The 16,865-nt window shown below is 49.6% G+C and overlaps 5 protein-coding genes across 5 annotated transcripts; 3 read left to right on the top strand and 2 right to left on the bottom strand.

The window, feature by feature from the left end:
* Positions 1-864: 864 nt before the first annotated feature.
* N7479_000069 (glycoside hydrolase family 16 protein) lies at positions 865-2,209 on the top strand (the record flags this gene model as incomplete). The annotated part of the gene is made up of 2 exons (XM_057247767.1): positions 865-1,236; positions 1,310-2,209. The coding sequence occupies 2 exons, from the start codon at positions 865-867 to the stop codon at positions 2,207-2,209; spliced, it is 1,272 nt and encodes a 423-aa protein (XP_057112199.1).
* A 1,131-nt stretch (positions 2,210-3,340) lies between these two features.
* Positions 3,341-4,807, bottom strand: N7479_000068 (uncharacterized protein; the record flags this gene model as incomplete). Its single annotated transcript, XM_057247766.1, has 1 exon — positions 3,341-4,807. The coding sequence occupies one exon, from the start codon at positions 4,805-4,807 to the stop codon at positions 3,341-3,343; it is 1,467 nt and encodes a 488-aa protein (XP_057112198.1).
* A 195-nt stretch (positions 4,808-5,002) lies between these two features.
* On the top strand, positions 5,003-6,550 carry N7479_000067 (threonine--tRNA ligase MST1; the record flags this gene model as incomplete). Its single annotated transcript, XM_057247765.1, has 1 exon — positions 5,003-6,550. One exon carries the CDS (start codon positions 5,003-5,005, stop codon positions 6,548-6,550), a length of 1,548 nt encoding a protein of 515 aa, XP_057112197.1.
* Positions 6,551-7,182: 632 nt separating this feature from the next.
* On the top strand, positions 7,183-9,335 carry N7479_000066 (2-isopropylmalate synthase; the record flags this gene model as incomplete). The annotated part of the gene is made up of 5 exons (XM_057247764.1): positions 7,183-7,190; positions 7,249-7,393; positions 7,458-8,332; positions 8,399-9,104; positions 9,156-9,335. 5 exons carry the CDS (start codon positions 7,183-7,185, stop codon positions 9,333-9,335), a joined length of 1,914 nt encoding a protein of 637 aa, XP_057112196.1.
* Positions 9,336-10,266: 931 nt separating this feature from the next.
* Positions 10,267-16,289, bottom strand: N7479_000065 (putative AMP binding domain protein; the record flags this gene model as incomplete). The annotated part of the gene is made up of 6 exons (XM_057247763.1): positions 10,267-11,200; positions 11,257-11,860; positions 11,913-12,122; positions 12,173-16,014; positions 16,151-16,173; positions 16,230-16,289. The coding sequence occupies 6 exons, from the start codon at positions 16,287-16,289 to the stop codon at positions 10,267-10,269; spliced, it is 5,673 nt and encodes a 1,890-aa protein (XP_057112195.1).
* Positions 16,290-16,865: the final 576 nt, after the last annotated feature.

The raw sequence follows: 16,865 nt of genomic DNA, 5'->3' as shown, positions 1-16,865 counted from the left end.
GTTCCTACAATAGTAGTAGGGTGTATGTAGTATAGTAGTAATGTCATGGTTGGAATTGTAATATAAAAATCGGAAAAAGAAAAGAAAATCCCAGGCTTGGCGGTCGCTTGTCAAATCTGTGCTCCGTATGTTGTACATACTAGTACAAAGTACGGAGTATATTGTACGAAGTACAGCATTACTATGGAGTATAGGTATTATTCTATTGAATTCTCTTTTATGGACCTATTAATATTGGGTGTACTGGTACGATATATACCATAACATCCTAGGTTCACCCTCGAACACCTGATCGCATCGGCTGACTATGAGAATTTTACAACCATATATTTGTATACTATATATCTAGGTGCTTTAGACTAGTAGGGACAGGGATGACCTATATACTCCAGGGCTGGTACATATAATATATAGGTACTATAATGTATTGTATGTAATAATACAATCCGTGGACCATCTCCAGCCTCATCCTTGTCTCACAACCTACACATCCAAGGGCATAAAAGCGTTAAGCTCCACTTACTTCTCCCCCTCATATAATCCACATGGGGATAATCAGATCCACTTGAACTGAACCGTCTTACCCTTTTGTCTCAGCGGCCTTGCCACTTATCCAATCATTTCCAACGGTCAATCCCGCCTCCCTTTTTTTTTTTTTAGTACAACATTAGGGTATTCTGTGGATAGATAAAGGTGGTTGCCTGCCTCTTTCTTCTATGAGTATCTTCTTTATCATCCACTCTCGTTTCCACTTTCCTCGTTACTCTTTGTATATTTAATAGGGTTGTTCCCTCTTTTGACTTCCATCACTTTTTTTTTTTTTGTTTACATTCACTTTTCTTGACGCGTATCATATCTTCTACAATGCCGTCTTTCACGAAATTTGCTGCTGCGGCTCTTGCCGTGGCTGTTCCTCTCGTTTCAGCTCAAACTTACTCTGACTGCAACCCCATGGAGAAAACATGCCCTCCGAATAAGGGTTCCACCCAGTCCAGCCTGCACTTCGACTTCACCCAGGCTAGTGGTCTTGACCAGTGGAAGATCAGTGGTGGCAATGTTCCCACCGGCTCTAATGGTGCCGAGTTCACTATCAACAAGGAGGGAGATGCTCCTACCCTCGTCAGCGACTTTTACTTCTTCTACGGTGAACTGTCCCTTGAGATGAAGACTTCTCCTGGCCAAGGCATTGTCAGCTCTGCCTTTTTGCAATCTGATTCCAAGGATGAGGTTGACTGGGTACGTGATATCTGAAAATCGGACTAATACTTTCTCCAACTATACATAGAATAATTGCTAACCCAAAATACAGGAAGCACTGGGTACAAGGACTGATACCATTGAGACCAACTACTTCGGAAAGGGCGATACTTCGACCTGGGACCGGGAGACTTGGGTCCCCGTCGCCACCCCTCATGAGACTTTCCACACCTACACCATCCAGTGGAGCAAGGACACCATTAACTGGTTGATTGATGGCGCCAATATCCGCACTCTCAACTACAATGATGCCCAGGGTGGCGCTCGCTTCCCCCAGACTCCTATGAACATCCACCTCGGTATCTGGGCCGGTGGTGCTCCTACCAACCCGGAGGGTACCATCACATGGGCTGGTGGTCTGACCGACTACTCTCAGGGCCCTTACTCTATGTACATCAAGAGCGTCACTGTGAAGAACGCTAACCCCGCCGAGTCCTACACTTGGACCGACAAGTCTGGCTCCGCCGAGAGCATCAAGTTCACCGGATCCAACGCCGTGAGCTCGCGCAGCACCACCACCGAAGCTGCCACCACCTCTTCCGAGGCTGCCACTTCCACTAAGTCTGTTTCCACCACCGAGAGCACTTCTAGCGCCGCCACCACTCTGGCTACCAAGACCTCCAGCTCCTCTTCTGCCGAGTCCACTGCCGAGTCCACTGCTGCTTCCAGCTCCGGTGCTGGCAGTGCCTCCAGCTCTGGTGCCTCCTCCAGCGGCTCTAGCACCACTGGCTCTAGCTCCGGCCCTAGCCCTAGCTCTAGCTCTGGATCTGGATCTGGCTCTAGCTCCGCCTCCAGCTCCAGCCCCAGTTCCGGCTCCCCCTCTAGCTCTGGCTCGTCCACCAGTGCCAGCGCGAGCGCCAGCCCTACTTTCAATGCAGCTGCCTCTGTTGCTGCTAGCTACTTGGGACCTGTCTCGCTCTTGGGTCTGGTCACTGCCCTGCTCCAGCTTTGAATGGGGGGTTTTTTTTGAGCGCTATGGTTTTCTGACGCATCATTAATGAAAACACGCCTTTCAGGAGGATACTGGGCTGGACCGGGTATGGTAATGGTTGACGGATGTGATTTTCTTTTTTTTTTTCTGGCTGTACCATTTTTTCTCTTCTTTTCTTCTCTTTTTATCCCTGTTCTCAAATGCTTGCAATCTCTTTAGGTTGTCCGGATGTGTTTATTGGCATAGTCCGGTAACATGGGACATTTTTCTTTTGGGCAGGCATTATGTATCTATCGGCGTCTCACATACCTTTGCCATCGAGCAAATATGCAATAATATCAAGTCAATTGACTCTATGAAGTACATGCTTCCAAATCATTTTGTATTGTAGCCTTTGATCTAGACCTTTTCATCGCTCGCTCCCTGTATGTTTCTTCGCTTTCCACTGTCATTATGTTCGTATACCCAAACCAGGCTATCTTACATGCATTTTAACATTTTAATCTTTTCGTCGTGGTCAGATCATATGCACATGGATTCCAAGAATCTAATGCCCAAGTGTTGGCTTCGGATTACATATGCATATTCGTGGACTACCTAGGTACCTAGGTATACCTCCAAGGCTGCACCTCAGCCTCTGACTAGGATAGAATCCATAAAAAGCACACTAGAAATAGATTTGGTGTGAACCGTGGATCGAGGTATTGATGGTAATGGATCTGGTTTAGATTGGTTCAACGCTTTGATGAGTTGTATTTTTTGTAGTCGGATTGGTTGATTAAATAACCATTGTATAGATGAACCATGGATGATCCAGACATGGATATCTGCCTGGCGTTCCATACTATCTCCTGCACATATATGTACCTTGGGCGTATATGCATTGTGGGTTTAATTTGTGTATGTTATCTGTATTTGTACATGGTACATAGTACAATATAAAAATGGAGAATGGTAAAAATACTGTCGTGGCTCATTATTGCTAACTCATCTCGGATAGAAAAGCCAGTCAAAAGAGAAAAGAAAATTAGTCCAACTGTGGTAACTACTCCGTACTCCGTACTGTGATACTCCTTCATACAACATTGTAAAACTTTCGGACCCTTATCAAAATCCGAACCTCCCCTCCTAGCCCCCTGTGGAGAAATAAATTCACCAAGTGGACCCGGCCCCAGTCGCACGTTGATCCCCTAATTGGCGTGATAATCGCAACACCGAGTCAGCAACGGGACGATGGTGCGTGGCAGCCACCCGAAGGAGGGCAAGAGTTGCCGCGGGCCGGGGGGTGTGTGTGGACCCGGTGGATGCGGAGGTTACGGCAGACGATGACGACTCCGTCAATGCAACCGGATTGGCATCTGCATTTCCTGACGATCGCCCCCGGAACAAATATGCCCCGAACGGTCCTAGCGGGAGCGAATCGAGCACGGCATATAGCCGATCACTGCTGCTATCGTCCGACCCAGACCCGTACTTCTGAAATGTTGGTCTCCGCCGTTCTTCGCGCGCTACGATCCCGTCTACTGCTTCGAGATGGTCGTCTAGTGTTGTGAATCGCGTGTTGAGGGAGTCTGCTTTGCTGCGAATCTGCGCCCGTAGTCGGTCTAGGTACTCTTCGCGTCGCCGCATTTGGATCGCCAGTCGTGTGTCTAGAGCTGCAGTGCCGCTTATCTCGGTCGCTGGTCGCGAGGCGAGCAGGCTCTCGATCGCTGAGCGCAGATCTGCCCGTAGGGAATCGAATTCCCATACTGCTGTTTGCACGGCCTGGTTGCTGCCGGTGAATTCGAGGTCCAGTGCGTTGCGAACGTCTGGGTAGGTTGATTTCAGTTGCGATTCTAGGTCGGCGAGCATGCTTTCGCTTTGTTTGAGGAATGTGGAGAGAGGCGTGAGAGTTTCGAGCGCGGTGTCCAATATGGATTCTAGTTGGCGCTGGGAGGTTGCAAGGGTTTCTTCTGGGGGTACTATTGCCGATGGGTGGAAGGCACTGTGTGGTGGGTATGTCGTGGGGAAGGTGATACAGCTGTTGGGGTAGAGAGTCTTGATGTGTGAAATATCGCAGAGGTCTTTGGCTTGGTAGACCAGCTCGGGAAGAACCAGCAGGTGCAGGATGATGGCGATTAAGACTGCGTTGATTACTTTGCGGATGAAGGCAGTATGGCCACGAAAGATAGACTTGGATTTCACAACTAGGCCTGCTTGTTTGGTGGTCATCTCTGTAGACGAACCAGTTTCTGCATCTCTAGCTTTAGCATCGGTCCGGTCCTGCTCTCGCTGCTTTGTACCGTTCGGAATGGAAACTTTGCGTCGTTTTCTCATGCTTTCTGAGCCTTGCTGCTTCGGGCCGCGCACATATTCCACCCATGACCCTTCTGGATTAGGTGTTTCACAGATAGAAGGCATGATCAGCTCCGGGCCTGATATTGTCCATGATGATGACGATGAGGATGTCAGTGACTCCGATGCCGGGCCGGCTGTCTTTGTGGTCGCCTTTTTGCTTTCATGCGTGGAATTTGGGGCTTTGGTGGGGTCTTCTTTTTCCTTCAAAGAAGCAGTTGATGCTATGACCCAGGATTCGCCAAGAGCCGGGCGATCTGGGATACGAGGCTGTTCTGGAGACATGGCGTAAACATCTCAGCAAGACATAGTGCACTGTGTAGAGTAGTTGGTATGTTCTGTAGTTAATATTTCACGACTCAGAATCTTACAACGCATGTTTTGAATGCAACTGGCTCAAACACACCGTTACACGCGTAAAGCGGTGGGGAAGAAAGATCGGAGAAATCGCGGCGGCCGAGGAATTGAGAATCTTCAACCATGCGCTCACTGCTTCGTCTGCGACCGTCCATAACGCCTGGCGTTAGATCGCTGCCATGGCAATTTGCACGACCGCGACCGCTGTCATACACAGCGATTCGCAATTGTTCGTGTTCTGACAAACCCGAAGCTCCAACAATACCTCCCACCGACCATCGAACTCTCGGAACTGCCCAAGAGCTCTTCACATCTTCAGTCTACAGTCCCGGATCTCCTCTGTTCCTCCCAAATGGCACACATGTTGTCAACAAGCTCATCTCCTTCCTCCGCACCCAGTACCTACAATACGGCTTCCGCGAAGTCTTAACCCCGACCATCTACAAAAAATCGCTCTGGGAGATATCGGGCCACTGGCAGAACTACAAGGATGATATGTATGAGGTAACTGGTCGAGGAGCTAGTGGTGAGGCAGAAGGTGAAGTGGGCGAAGATGAATCCTACGGATTGAAGCCAATGAACTGCCCTGGCCACTGCCTCCTCTTCAAGTCGCAAAATCACTCCTACCGCGACATGCCGGTGCGCTATGCAGACTTCAGCCCGCTGCACCGCAACGAAGTATCAGGATCGCTGACGGGTCTGACCCGAGTAAGACGTTTCCATCAGGATGATGGTCACATATTTAGTCGCCCGCAGCAGATCAAGTCGGAGATCACATCAGCGCTGGGATTTGTGGAAATGGCCATGAAGACCTTCGGACTCGGTCCATATCGATTGGTCCTGTCGACTCGACCCGAAAAGGACTATATCGGGACTTTGGAGATGTGGGATAATGCCGAGATGCAATTGCGCGAGGCTCTGGATAGCACCGGACGCGAATGGGCGTTGAATGAGGGCGATGGTGCATTTTACGGCCCTAAGATCGACATCCAGCTCCAGGATCAAGCTGGAAAATACCACCAGCTGTCTACTATTCAATTGGACATGAACCTGCCACAGCGATTTGAGCTAGAGTATCAAGTTGCAGAGGGTGAGCCAGACTACAATCCAGCCACGCCTGGTGTTGCAACCCCTGTCATGATTCACCGCGCCATCTTCGGCTCATTGGAGCGGTTTTTGGCGTTGCTGATTGAACAGCATGGTGGCCACTGGCCATTCTGGCTTTCTCCGCGCCAGGCCATCGTCCTGACAGTTAACCAGGATGAGGCTGTTGTAAGCCAGGCCAAGGAAGCGGCAGCCAAGTTCGCTGGTTTCCGCGCATTGGTGAATGATGGTACCGCCGAGCCTCCCCGTCCACTGTCCTCTACCGATTCTACATTCTTGGTTGATATTGATACCAGCGCACAAACCCTTGGCAAGAAGATCCAGCGCGCCAAACAGATGAAGTATAACCTTATCTTCATTCTCGGATCACGGGATCTGGCAGATGGTGGCATCACTGTCGATGTCACTGGGCAGATGCAGAGCAAGACAGATAAAGATGCTCAGACATTACAGACGCTCATCAAAGCTAGACTAGGCGATGATGCGCTACAGAACCCTCGAGCTGTTAAGCTTAGTGTCGACGAGGTTCATCCGCTATTGGTTGAACTCGAGAAGAATTTCGTTTAACTTTGTCTTTTGTATAACTATATATGTTGTTGTCATTTTGAGCGTGCTTGACTACACTTTATTTCTCATTTTACATCTGTTATTGTATATTAGACCGATCTTCTGCCGAATTCAAGTCCTAACTATGTACAAAGTATGGCACATCATTTAATCGAGCCACCAATGCCTGCGGCTATCCTCGGAATAGACTGCCTTAGGCAGAAATATCTCCGATGTTCGGGGTCCCCTCTGGAGACTGGGACAGTAGACGTTTGTCAGAAACAGCTGTAAAGTGAAAGTAAAGGGAGCTAAATGATACAAATTGGCACCAATAAATCTGCCAACAGTATTTCAGTCTCATCGTCAAGTCGATTGGAGATTATAGCGCCCTTAACAAGACAACAATATCACGTGACTCCGCTGTCGGCGCCGAAAACTCGGCGTCATTGACGAGCCAAGTTGAGTCAGAACATATTTCCCATTCTTCATTGGTCTCTTCTTTTTTTCTATAAAGGAATCCCCGTGTCCATATTTTGAAAGGCAGTTCTTGCTTTAATTGAATCAACTCCAAGCTTTGCTCGGTCTAACTATAACGATATCCTACATTTTTATCGTCTCTTATCCACTTGCCCCCGCGGTACCCCGCCAACACCATGCCGATGTATGTTGTTATATGACTGACTCCAATTTGGTTGTTTCTACATACTAATCTTTTGAAGGCTCAAGGATCCCTCAAAAAAGTACAAGGCTTTCAAGCCTCTGGACCTGCCAAATCGCCAATGGCCCAATAAAGTTATCGATAAGCCACCTCGCTGGCTGGCAACCGATCTGCGCGATGGCAACCAGTCTCTGCCTGACCCAATGGTATGTATGATATGATATACTAGTCATCCTTATGTTTCCCAAGCTAATTGAATTGGTTCTATAGGACGGCGAGCAAAAATACCGTTTCTTCAAGATGCTCGTAGATATCGGCTACAAAGAAATCGAAGTGTCCTTCCCGTCCGCATCTCAAACGGATTTCGACTTCACCCGCCGTCTGGTCGAAGAGCCTGGCCTCACACCCGATGATGTCGCCCTGCAGGTCCTGGCTCCTTGCCGTGAAGATCTGATCCGTCGCACAGTCGATTCCCTGAAGGGCGCCAAGAAGGCTATCCTCCACATCTACCTCGCAACGAGCCCCTGTTTCCGTCGAATCATCTTCAACATGGATCACGAAGAGAGTCTGGCGATGGCTGTCAAGTGCACAAAGTACGCCCGCTCCATTACCAAGGACGACCCCTCCCAGGCTGGCACAGATTGGCAATTCGAATTCTCCCCCGAGACTTTCTCGGATACCGAGCCCGAATTCGCCGTGAGAGTCTGCCAGGCTGTTAAGGAGGCCTGGGAGCCCACAGCGGATAAGCCCATTATCTTTAACCTGCCCGCCACGGTAGAGATGGCCACCCCCAACGTCTTCGCTGATCAGATTGAGTACTTCTGCACAAACATGACTGAGCGCGAGAAGTTCGTTGTTTCAGTCCACCCGCATAACGACCGTGGCTGCGCTGTTGCTGCAGCTGAACTGGCACAGATGGCTGGTGCCCAGCGTGTAGAGGGTACTCTGTTCGGCAACGGTGAACGTACCGGAAACGTGGACCTGGTCACTCTTGCTCTGAACCTGTACACACAAGGTGTCTCGCCAGGCGTCGACTTCTCGGATATCAACTCTGTCATCAAGGTGGTAGAGGAGAGCAATAAGATCCCCGTCAATGAGCGTTGTCCCTATGGTGGTCAGCTCGTGGTGTGCGCATTCTCCGGAAGGTTTGTTTCCTTGTTCTTCCCAGGTGGATTATGTTCATCTTTTTGCTAACCTCTTTTTAACTACAGTCACCAAGATGCAATCAAGAAGGGCTTCAAGCTGCGCGAGGATGCCGGGGGTATCGACGAGGAAACCGAATGGCAAGTCCCGTACCTGCCTCTTGACCCCCAAGATATCGGCCGCACATACGAGGCAGTCATTCGCGTCAACTCCCAGAGTGGCAAGGGTGGTGCCGCCTGGATTATCCTGCGCAGCCTGGAGCTGGATCTCCCTCGTGCGCTGCAAGTCGAATTCAGCAAGATCGTGCAGGAGAAGACCGAGTCTGTCAACCGGGAGCTGAAGCCTACTGAGATCGTCAACCTCTTCGAGGAGGCCTACCACCTCAAGTCAAACCCTCGCTTCACCCTCGTTGATTACAGTATCACCACCGACCGCTCGCAGTCTCCTGCTCCTCCCCAGCCTGGAAGGGCCCTCAACACCAAGAACCTTAAGCGTCGCTTCACCGGTATTATCGAGATCGACAACGTTCAGCATGCCATCACCGGTGTTGGTCCAGGTGCTATCTCCTCCCTGGCTACCGCACTTTCCACCCTCGGTATCGATCTCGATGTCCGTGACTATAAGGAACACTCCATTGGTCGCGGCCGTGATACCAAGGCTGCTACATACATTCAATGCACAGCAGCCGGCAGCAATCAACAGGTGTGGGGTGTTGGTATCCACCAGGATGTGGTCCAGGCCTCTCTGATTGCGCTGCTCAGCGCCGCCAGCTCGGTAAGATTTGGTCTTTGATTTGTTTGTCTTTCACCACTAACATGCGTTTAGTTCCTTGCCTCCTGCGCTGGCTCTCCTGCTCCTTTCCGTCCCATCCGCTCCAACAGCCTCACCAACGATGACATCGAGGCTCTCGAACAGCTGACCGGTGCTGAGGTTGCCACATCTAACTGTGGTCTGAGCGTCAAGGCCAACCCCGAGCAACTGATGAAAAAGGCTGGAAATATGTAAATAAATGTTTTAAAAAACAAAAGTCTAAAAGTGATAGCAATAATGTGAATACCATGATCAATTTGAATCGATTTTTTTTTTCTTCAATTACTTATGAACTATACCATCGACTTTAGCTGAATATAGTAAACTCGAGAGCCACAACAGATATCGATACGCATGTTCAGTAGTGAAAGACCAGAGACATCAGAGCTCACCACCAAGACAACCCATCCAACCATCCCCTCTTGGGTTTGAATGGAATAGGAATAGACTCACCTGTAGGTTGGATATGTGTTCTAACCCACTCACAGATTTACCTTGATCATCTGTTAGAATGAAGAGAATATTAGACTGCTTGGCAACGTCCAGAGTCATCCATAGCAGAAATCTTAGTAGTTTCATGGTAAAATGGATGATATTTGTTGAGCTTCAGAGCTGGAAGCAGCTATATACATTAGTTCTGCAGCTTTTCCAACCCATCATATAAAAAGACAATGGGGCTGTTGTGTGATGTCTCCATAGAATTGCACATAGCACTGATCATCCAAGTATACATTCCAAGGTCGTAATGCCGTAACGTATGGATGTGATCAGCATATCGCCGATAGGTTGGTGTATGAGATAGATCGGTAATTTCGAGCTTGTGGGCATCGATGATGTTAGGGTGGACCCTGCCTTGATATCATAAAGGACTGTTATTGTAGACCAGGCGTATACTACATGTAGTGATTGAAATAAAACACATCGCGAATCAGAACTTATCTACATTTGAATGAAGAAAGATATACTAGGGTATGTACAAATTGCAAACATAGAGCTAAGGTATTGGGGATAAATCAGATCAAGAAGAAGCAATGTGAGAAAAAAAAAATCATAACTGTCAAGCAAATACGCTCCACAGTCTTTTCAATGGCAAGAAATCATTTCAAAATCTGTACAATGTATGCGCTCAATCCAAGTTCAAGCCTCGTAGTTGCCGATTGGATGGTGCAGCATTGTTGCTGCCCGTCCGGTGGAAGTCATGTCTGTCTTCTGCACCGAGTGCTGATTGGTACATGAGAGCTTCTCGAGGCCAATCATCGACCATCCCACTATTCTGTGTGTCTGGACGTGTTGACTCAGCGCTACTGTGGTTCCATGGCTGTTGGCTAGGAAGCGACTCTCGTCCCGTCGATGGTTGTTCACCGCCAGGATATCCATACGGTTGAGGCTGGGCGGGGGTGTCGCCCATATCAAAGCTGAACCGGAAATCACGGTCTGCGTTGGAGGTACCCGCAGTAGAATTCAATGTGTTGTAGTGCTGATCGTCAAACTCGTTTAATATCGTAGCGGACTGTGGCTCATGGATATGAGGCACAGCGGAGTTAGACGTCGGGACAGGAGCGGCAGCCACACTATGGTCAGTGGCACTCTCAAGTTCATGCGGCATAGATCCGGCTCTGTCGATGTCATAACTAGCCGCGGGATGACCGGTCTCTTCCGGTGTCACCCCGGCTGGAGAGCGAGGAACACCCGCGTCGATGTCCGGATTCATTGTAGACTGTCGAACGCTAGTACTCATGGTGCTTCCAGGCTTGGAAACTCTGCTCATACGATGCTGAGGCATGTCCGCAAATAGGCTATCGCCCTCTAGGTCGCGAATGCTGAATTGAGCAATGGTTCGCAGCTTTCGGGTCACCCACGAGGCGAGAACCTTTCCGCGCTGCTTCTCGCCGAGACGAGAGCGGGGGAAGTCGCCGTGGGAGACGAATGCGACAATATCCGCAACAACCTGGTGCTCCATGAGAATAGCATCAACAATTACGGGGACAAGGCTGGCTAGGTAGGCCTTTCGGGTAACCTCAACAACGACAACAACCAAGCCACCGGCTTGGAAAATGGCACTGAAAATGTCATGTTAGCCTCTATGTCCGATCAAAGAAGAACCTCAGTTACTTACCATCCTCCATTCACGATGTTGCGGTGGCAATTCTCTACAGAGTTTTCAATGTCCATAGGGAAGTGGTTGAGTCCGTTGACTTCGAAGGTCTCGCCAATGCTGCCAAGGAGGAACAGTACTTGCATATCAACTGGCTGGCCGCCAGGGCCGATCGGCCGAGTAACGGTGTGAAGGAAACCAAGATCACCAGTACGGACATAAGGCACGCTGGGATCGCCGTCTGCAACTCTGCCGTTCAATCGCTCGGCGTCAAATTCTTGCTTTGATTTGTAGAATCCCTGGGCGCAAGCGTCGGACTGGACCCAGATCTCACCGTACTCTCCAACGTGCGCGAGAGTGCAGGTCTCGGGGTTCACGATCGCAATCTGTGTGTTGACTGGAACCATACCCGAATCCTGCAGCAAAAGCGCGGTAGGGTCGGCATCGGGGTCCACGGGGTAGATAAGACCTTGACGGAGGCTTCGTAAGTCAAGCCATAGCTCGATCGGTTCAATGCACATGTATGATCTTGTGGTAATCATCGGGTTCAGAACGTGCGAGTAAATGACGTTGATCGAGGTACGATCCAAGCTGGCGTTGGCGAAATGTAGGCGTACTTTTCCATCTGTGTAATCTGATTAGCTTCTCTCCATGGCCGTAATAATGATGACACGTACATATATCCGTTCTAGGTCGGCCCTCTGCGGAAATCATGAGGTTCTTTAGTTCTTGAAGTTGGAAGCCTTTTCCAGCTATAGAACTCATTGCGTAGTCTAGCATTTGACTGGTGGCGTAGGTGTCCTTGATCTTGTACCGAGAAAGTGTTACGAAGAGAGTCATTGGGTTTTGAGCGAAATCTACCGGCGAAACAAGATATGTCGGCGCACCTGGATAATGTGTTAGGATAGAAAGCTTCATAGATTAACAGTAAACTTACCGACGAAAATACCCATCAGACAGGTGTGGAGAAATCCGAGACCTAGAGTACTTCGGACACTTCCAAGCACTGGCCTTGAGCTTGTCATTTGGCAGGTTTCTTTTTGAACCTTGCACATGCCCATGATGGTTTCATGAGAAAGTTTAACCGATATTCTTCGCTGGTCCGGGGTCCAATACGTCCAGACCATAGCGGGCAGGTTGCTCTGGAGCCAAGTATCCTTCACAGTGTAGCCGAGCTCGCGGCATCCGTGGGACTGCTTTGAGGGCTTTGTGGTATTGTAAATGGCAGGAACGCCAATGCGAAGAACTTGGGCGGATTGCTTAATGTGCTGCGACACAAGCTTCTGCCGCATGACATGATCAACCTCAGTATTGACAATGATGGCCTTGATGTTGAAGTCGCTGATGATGTGCAAGAATGCAGGGGCATCCTCCGAAAGACGGTTTTGATCGATAGGGGCCATCGGGATGACAACGACACCCAAGCACAGACAAGCATGAATGGCGTAGACGTACTCCTCCGAGTGGGTGTACATCAGCACGAGATGGTCTCCTGGTCGTACCTTCACCTTGTTCTTGAGGTATGTCGCCACTGCAGAGACCTTTAGGTCAAACTTCTTCCAGGTGACACCCTTTCCTTCCTTTCCACGGCCATCAATAGAGCAGTAAGCCAGTTCTTCAGCTTGACGGGAGACTCGCCATTGAAGAAGATCGACAATAGTGTTGAAATTGTTCAATGGAGTGGAAGTTCGGTCATCCATCACCACATCGCGATAATCCACACCCGAGTATTGCTTTTCCTGATAGGAAAGCATGTCTTGTCTTGATGCTAGAGCAATAGGGGACCAGATCCCACCCTCGGGATCAACACCGACAGGCAGATTCATTACTGACCGTTCAACTCCAAACTTGACATGCACCGCTTGCAGCATACCGGACTCGAAATCTTTGCGACAGAGCATATTACCAATCTCTTGTCTGCCGTTTTTGGTGACGCGCGGCAAAGAGTTCGGGGCTGTAAGTAGAACACAATAGACCCGCAGATGATGCTCTTGGTACAATACCTCCATACACCTCTCAGCAAGCGAATCAAGGAGAACCGAGTCGAGCTGCCTCGGTGGACCTCCAGAAGTTGTTGGCGCCGTCGAGGCCGAGTAAGACTCCAAAACAATGACTGGAAGGTGCTCTTCATTGACAAACACATCAAACGCAGTGCAATCATGAATTTTCGGCACCTTCTTAAGAATGCTAACAGTTAAATGTTGAACGAAGAAATATCGATGTTCGACGATCTCTTGACCGTGCTCGACCCACTCGACCTTTTGGCGAAGACGATCCTCGTAGAGACCAAGCACGAAAAGTCTACCCTCAATCACACATCCAAGTAGACCAGTGCGCAAGAACTCGGGTTCCACGAGTATCGGTGTCGGGTTAAGCTCTTCGAATTTGTAGGGACGAGCATGGAATATGGCCTCTGTGTGTTTCGGCAATGCCCAGAAGCCACCAGAAAGAGAGGGCGAATCCACCCAAATCTCTCCAACAACATTTGGCGTGCAGAGAAGATTGGTCTCCGGATCAACGATGGCAAGAGTTGCGTCGGGAATTGGGTAGCCGAAAGCGCCAACGCGTACAGCATGCGGCATACTGCTGGCGTACTTTCGTGCATCCTCGCCCATGGCCAGCACAACTACTTCATTGCTCTTCAAGGCCTCTTTGTCTAAAAGGACTTCACTAAGCTCATTCTTGGGGCTCTGCTTGATCGTGGAAACTCGCGATCCACCACCTAGAAGACTACTTCCGAAAGCAGTTTTAGTCTCCGACTTGGTAAGACTCTCGTCTTCTTTCTTAGCATCGTCACGACTGGCTGGGTCCATTTCATGAGTCAAAGCACATCCCATTCGCTCTTCACCACCGAGCCAATCACGCATACTAATGACCATGCCTCCATGTTCTGGCAAGCAGAGCATTGGAGCCACAATTTCTCTAGCCCGGGGGTTCCTCATTGGACGAAGCCATCTATCTGCCAGGATTTCATGGAACTCAGGGTCGAGAGTAAGGGTATCGATTAGACAAATTTTGACGCTGCCGAAATTAGGCTCCGAGTTCTTCTTGAAATGCCTTGTCGACATCGGATCTTGTTGGTAGTTGTAGGTGGCGATCTTCAAGCCAGAGTAATCGGTCGCCATGACTGATGCCTTGTACTTGGTGATGAGATGGGCATATAAACCGGGTGTTTCTACCGCCCGGTCCTCGTGCCAAACGGTTGTGTGGCCGCCGTAGACGGTCAAGAGAATGGCTATGATCATACCAATTCCTTGTCTTGGATCGAGGTAACTGATGATAGTCTCTCCCTTACTACCGTACTGCCTGGCACTTGACTCTGTAGGAACTGTAGAAACGATTGCACTCAGACATGCCATTTGGTGCATGATAGTCCGGTGGCTCATCACAACACCACGCATATCACCCGTCGGAGCCTTCGCAAACTCGATATAGGCTAGATCAGGGACCTGCAACGGAGGTGTATCGTCCTTTTTCTTTGGATGGAAACTACCAAACTCATTCGTCTTCCACCACTCAACTCCTCGTGGCCAACTGAGTTTTTGAGCTGTGATATCGCGTTGAAAGTTTTTCAAATTGTTCTCCGTTGTCAAAGCCAGATGTGCCTGGGTCGAGGTAAGCACGAGATTTAGACTTGTGTAGTCATCCAAACTGTTGATAGGCACAGCGACAACTCCTGCAATAAAGCATCCTAACAGCGCGACAGCGAACTCGATAATCTCAGCTTCGCGGTAGATGAGAGCCACGCGATCTCCACGATATAGATTACTCTTATCACGGATGACTTGTGCAACTTTCTCTGCGCGGCTAGACAACTTTTCCCACGTTATCGATGCAACCTCCTTGCCCTTGGCATCTAGCACCCAATAGGCTGCCTGCTTGGGATGAGCTCGAGCGCGATGCCGTAATACTGTGGGAAGGTTGTCAAAGTTGGACATGGGGATATTTTTGTCATGCGGATCGTTCAGTGCGAAAGGAATCTCCCGGGGTTCCAGGGGATGTAGATGCTCAATAGCCGGTCCATGCTGAAGTTCCGCCGCAGCGGGCATCAATGGCGGGGCCATATTTGCTGTTGGCGAAAAGGCTTCCCCGGACTGAGAATAGCGGTGGAAGCCACCTCCATAGCTATCCCTATAATCATCATGCTGTTGCCCAGCAAAGTCTGAAAAGTAACCCTGCTGGGAATCAAGCATTGTTGACTGTCGCGTAGGTGCTCCAGATGGTTGATCATAATATGTCACGCTTTCGTCCGCATACTCAGGTTGAGCGTGTTCGGCAGGGGCATATTCCTGGGCGTACTCCTGAGCATACTCGGGCTGAGACATATACTCGGGCTGAGAATTCGGGTTGAACGCGTAGTTCTGACTCATTAAAGTTGCAGTTCTAGAGCCATCCTGGCCTTGTGCCCCTGGGATTGGAGGTTTAGGAAGGAATAGGGAGTCGTAAGAGCTTCCTGAAGGCGCACGATCATGGGCTTGGAGCATGCCTTCTCTGCCATGAGACCCTAGCGATGCCTGCGACTGATCCTGTGTATGTATACCGGCACCTTGGCTATATCCGACGCCTCCGCTGCCCTGTGAGCTATTGTAGCTGCCTGCATAGGTGGGCGAAGCGATGTGTGGCAGGGAAGATTCAGCAGTTGGAGGGCGAACGCTCAAAATGGCCCGCGGAGCCCTTGGATGACTGGCTGGGGATGCATTGTAGCCCTGTGAGTTGATATCAAGGCGCTGGTTGGGACCTAAATATTGCGAGAGCAGGACCGTACGTCGCTTCTGGTATCTTGTTGTTGTTAGTTCTCTCATGTATCTGCTAGCGTAAAAAGCAAAAACCTGTCGAAGGAACCGTATTTACACGGAACAATTGGCTTGTAATACTGCTTGTGGCCAGGGATGGTATATCTAGTCAAATTGCTTACCCTTTCTCGGTGATATCGCCCTCCTGTCATGGATCATGCATGAGTAAAACGATACAAGAAGTGTACGGAATATACATACCTCCAATTCCCGATCTAGGTTCCGCAAAGCGGCTTGTATCTCGGGAGACTCTTCCGCCATTTGGAAGGTCGGAAAGCCTCGATTCGGGGAAACGTATCAAAAGCGCGGGGAAGGGATTGAAGGGGGGCACGGAGTCAAGAACACCTCATCGCAATGAGCGTCACGAGGGCGCAAGAGAGGGGTGGCGGATTTGCCAAGTGCAGCACTGATAGCCGCAGGTCGTATTTACCGGGGGTGTAAGTCGACAGTCAATCCGTCGTGTCTCTGGCCTCCGCGCAAGACACCCGCAACGTCACCTGGCAAGGGCGGTCAGACGAGCCGAGAGCCCAAGTGAGACATCTGATGGAGAGACGATGTATACCTCTAGGTATGGTTGTCTCACTTATATATAGAATAATGAAGAGAATATTCTACATATGTACGGAGTAGTATGAAGCCTACGGCATTGAGTTCCGATGAAAATTGTGGCTTTTCAGGTACCGTCTGACTTGGATGTATCGTGTGTACCCTGTCCAGGTTCGGAACTACTGGGAATGAGAGACACCAATTTAGACCAATTTGTGATTAGTTTTGGGTAGGAAGATGAAGAACTTTGTCTTGATTGAACAAGTATATGATTGATATTAAATCAAAGCC

This window comes from Penicillium vulpinum, assembly GCF_028829585.1.
Source record: "Penicillium vulpinum strain IBT 29486 chromosome Unknown utg000001l_segment0_segment0, whole genome shotgun sequence".
NCBI lineage: Eukaryota > Fungi > Ascomycota > Eurotiomycetes > Eurotiales > Aspergillaceae > Penicillium > Penicillium vulpinum.
This window is presented reverse-complemented; position numbering and strand designations above follow the sequence as displayed.